Here is a 2,455-nt window from a genome sequence, read left to right on the forward strand (position 1 = left end):
GCTGCGAGACGTTATTAGCCACGGCTAATATGATTGTTGCTGCCTGCAAGAGTATCTCGTTCGGGGGCGGCGTTGTCTTCCGTAGAGTTGTCGTGGTCGGTTGTGTCATTGTTGGTGGTAGGTCTTCTCATACTTGTGGGGAGGAGAAATTCTTCCTGCGTCGTATTCAGTTTTAGTTTATTTGCTGGATGAGAAGCACCTCCAGCAGGTGTAACTGACGGGCATCAGGGGCTTCCCAATCTTAGTGTTTTGGATGATCACATCCCGGGAGATAGCTTTTATGTTTGATACGGGTTTTGTTCTTAATAGCCCCCTCTTGGGCATAGGAGTCTCTCTTAGATAGGTCGCATGCTGGTCATACATACGTAGGCGCCACAGCAACCACGGACTGGGCATGTGTATTGGTATACCACATACGTCTGCTTCAAAAGGGACTCATACCTGTGGGGAGGGGTTATTTTATTTTTCATAAATAGGTTGTGCGTCCTCCGATTCTGGTAATATATAATTAAGTCAATTTTCTTGGTTTCGTCGATCGGGATTACATTGTTGGAAATAATCTTCTTAACGGAGTTCTCTTCTTCGCAGTAATGGGAACTCATGAAGACTTTATAATACAGCTTGATAATATCCTTGGGGGTGGGACTGCAGTCTCTCGCGACAGTACCATTTCTCCAGGGCTGTACGCATTTCTCTACTTTATTTATTCGAAATACCCATTATTTACCAGTACTTGGGAGGCGCGGTCGAGTTCCTGATGAGTGTCCTGATAGGTCGGGCAGTGGGAGAGGGCTCTCCTGACAAAGGCCGTGATAGTTGGCTTTTGAATCTGGCAGGGCACTCACTGTCACCGTTGAGGTAAAGTCCAAGGTGGATCTTCTTTGTTTAGACAGAAGTACAGAGGCTGTCTTCAGTCTTACTCACAAGGACGTCGAGGAAGGGAACCAATCGTCGGTGCTGTATTTAACCATGTAATTCAGTACGCTGCACTGCTGAAATGCCTGACCAAGGGCTTCTACCTCATCCTTTGTGTCAACTTGAAGATATCGTCGATATAACGGATATATCTGCGGGGTTGCTGCATCCTGGTGAAGACACTTTTCTCCATGGTGCCCACGTGAAAATTAGCGAAGAGTACCCCCAGTGGGGAGCCCATCGCCATGCCATCCTTCTGGCGGTTCAACTCCAGCAGCATACAGAGTGAGGCTTCGGGTATGTTGAGGGTCTCTGTCAACTGACTCCTGTAGACATGCTCAAGGATGATATCGATGGTTTCATCGACAGGCACATTCGTAAACGGGGACTCCATGTTCAACGAGGCGATAATCCTGGTGCCAGGGGTGTCCTTGATGGCTTCTAGGAATTCTACCGATGACTGCAGGCTGTACCGACTTGGGACGTAAGGGGTCAACATTTGATTAAGGTGTTTTACCAAGGTGTATGTAGGGGCGGGCGTCTGGCTGAACATCGGCCAGAGAGGATTTCCTTATTCGTGGGTTTTTATGTTACTGTATAGATAACCAGGCTGTAGTCTCCTTATATGGGCGGGAGTTGGACAGCGTTTGTCACAGCATTTGCTGCGCTGATGCCTCCGTTGGCCTCCCTCTTGATGTCATCTGTCTGGTTTCTTGTCCAGCGCTCAAACTTGTTCTCTCAGCGCCTCAGTGGTGTGGTGGATATGGTGTTGGCGTACTACCTCGGTGGTCACGAGTTCGATTCTCGGGCATTCCATTGAGGTGTGAGAGATGTGTATTTCTGGTGATAGAAGTTCACTCTCGACGTGGCTGAATAACCACTGGTTCCAAGCAAAGAAAAAACACCATACAAACAAACAAATTTGCTCTCGTTGGACAAAATAGCATTCAGCTTCTCTTGTTTTACCAGCAGTATGAATAAGACAAAGGCTGCTGTCTTGTCCGCGTGTTGCACTGTGATGTTCTCTTTCTCCTTCAATTCCTTCGCTGTTCTCTTCATCTCCTTAGTGAGGATCCTGCTGGATTGTTAGCCCATATCTGTAAGGGCTTCAGCAAGTAGGAGAGGTTGAAGGGTGTTGGTAGTTCTCATGATGCTCCAGGCTTCAAGTTGCTGGATGGAGTCGAGAAGCAATTCTATTTCAGGTCTTGTTGTGAGGCTTGGGTCTCAAAATGAAGTGGCAATTAAGACCCAGTTTCAGAGGGGCGTCTTGATCAGGGGGTGGGGTTGTAATCGGTAAGGTTTATGTATGCTTGGGTTCGTTCACGGACACGAAGTTTGCCGCCTGTTCAGGGAGATGAGCTTACACACGGTGCCTCTAATCTGCTGCTTCGTGTCATCCTCCTGAAGGCAGTCGAGGGATCTCTCGATGTTCCCAGGGTACATTGGTTCCTCTCCTATGGGGTTGTCTTCTTCAGTGGGTTATCAAATTCGATGTTATCCAGTCCATGACTACCTTCTTCTCAGAGAGCACTAGGACGTG

General features: G+C 47.9%; 1 protein-coding gene across 1 annotated transcript; it reads right to left on the reverse strand.

The window, feature by feature from the left end:
- Positions 1–1,015: 1,015 nt before the first annotated feature.
- Positions 1,016–1,468, reverse strand: LOC135197735 (uncharacterized). Its single transcript, XM_064224792.1, has one exon. The coding sequence runs from the start codon at positions 1,466–1,468 to the stop codon at positions 1,016–1,018; it is 453 nt and encodes a 150-aa protein (XP_064080862.1).
- Between the last annotated feature and the right edge of the window lie 987 nt (positions 1,469–2,455).

This window comes from Macrobrachium nipponense, chromosome 23 (assembly GCF_015104395.2).
Source record: "Macrobrachium nipponense isolate FS-2020 chromosome 23, ASM1510439v2, whole genome shotgun sequence".
NCBI lineage: Eukaryota > Metazoa > Arthropoda > Malacostraca > Decapoda > Palaemonidae > Macrobrachium > Macrobrachium nipponense.

Bases quoted from the DNA above. Each gene is read 5' to 3' on its own strand.
- LOC135197735 (XM_064224792.1), bottom strand. From the start codon at position 1,468: ATGTTCAGCCAGACGCCCGCCCCTACATACACCTTGGTAAAACACCTT.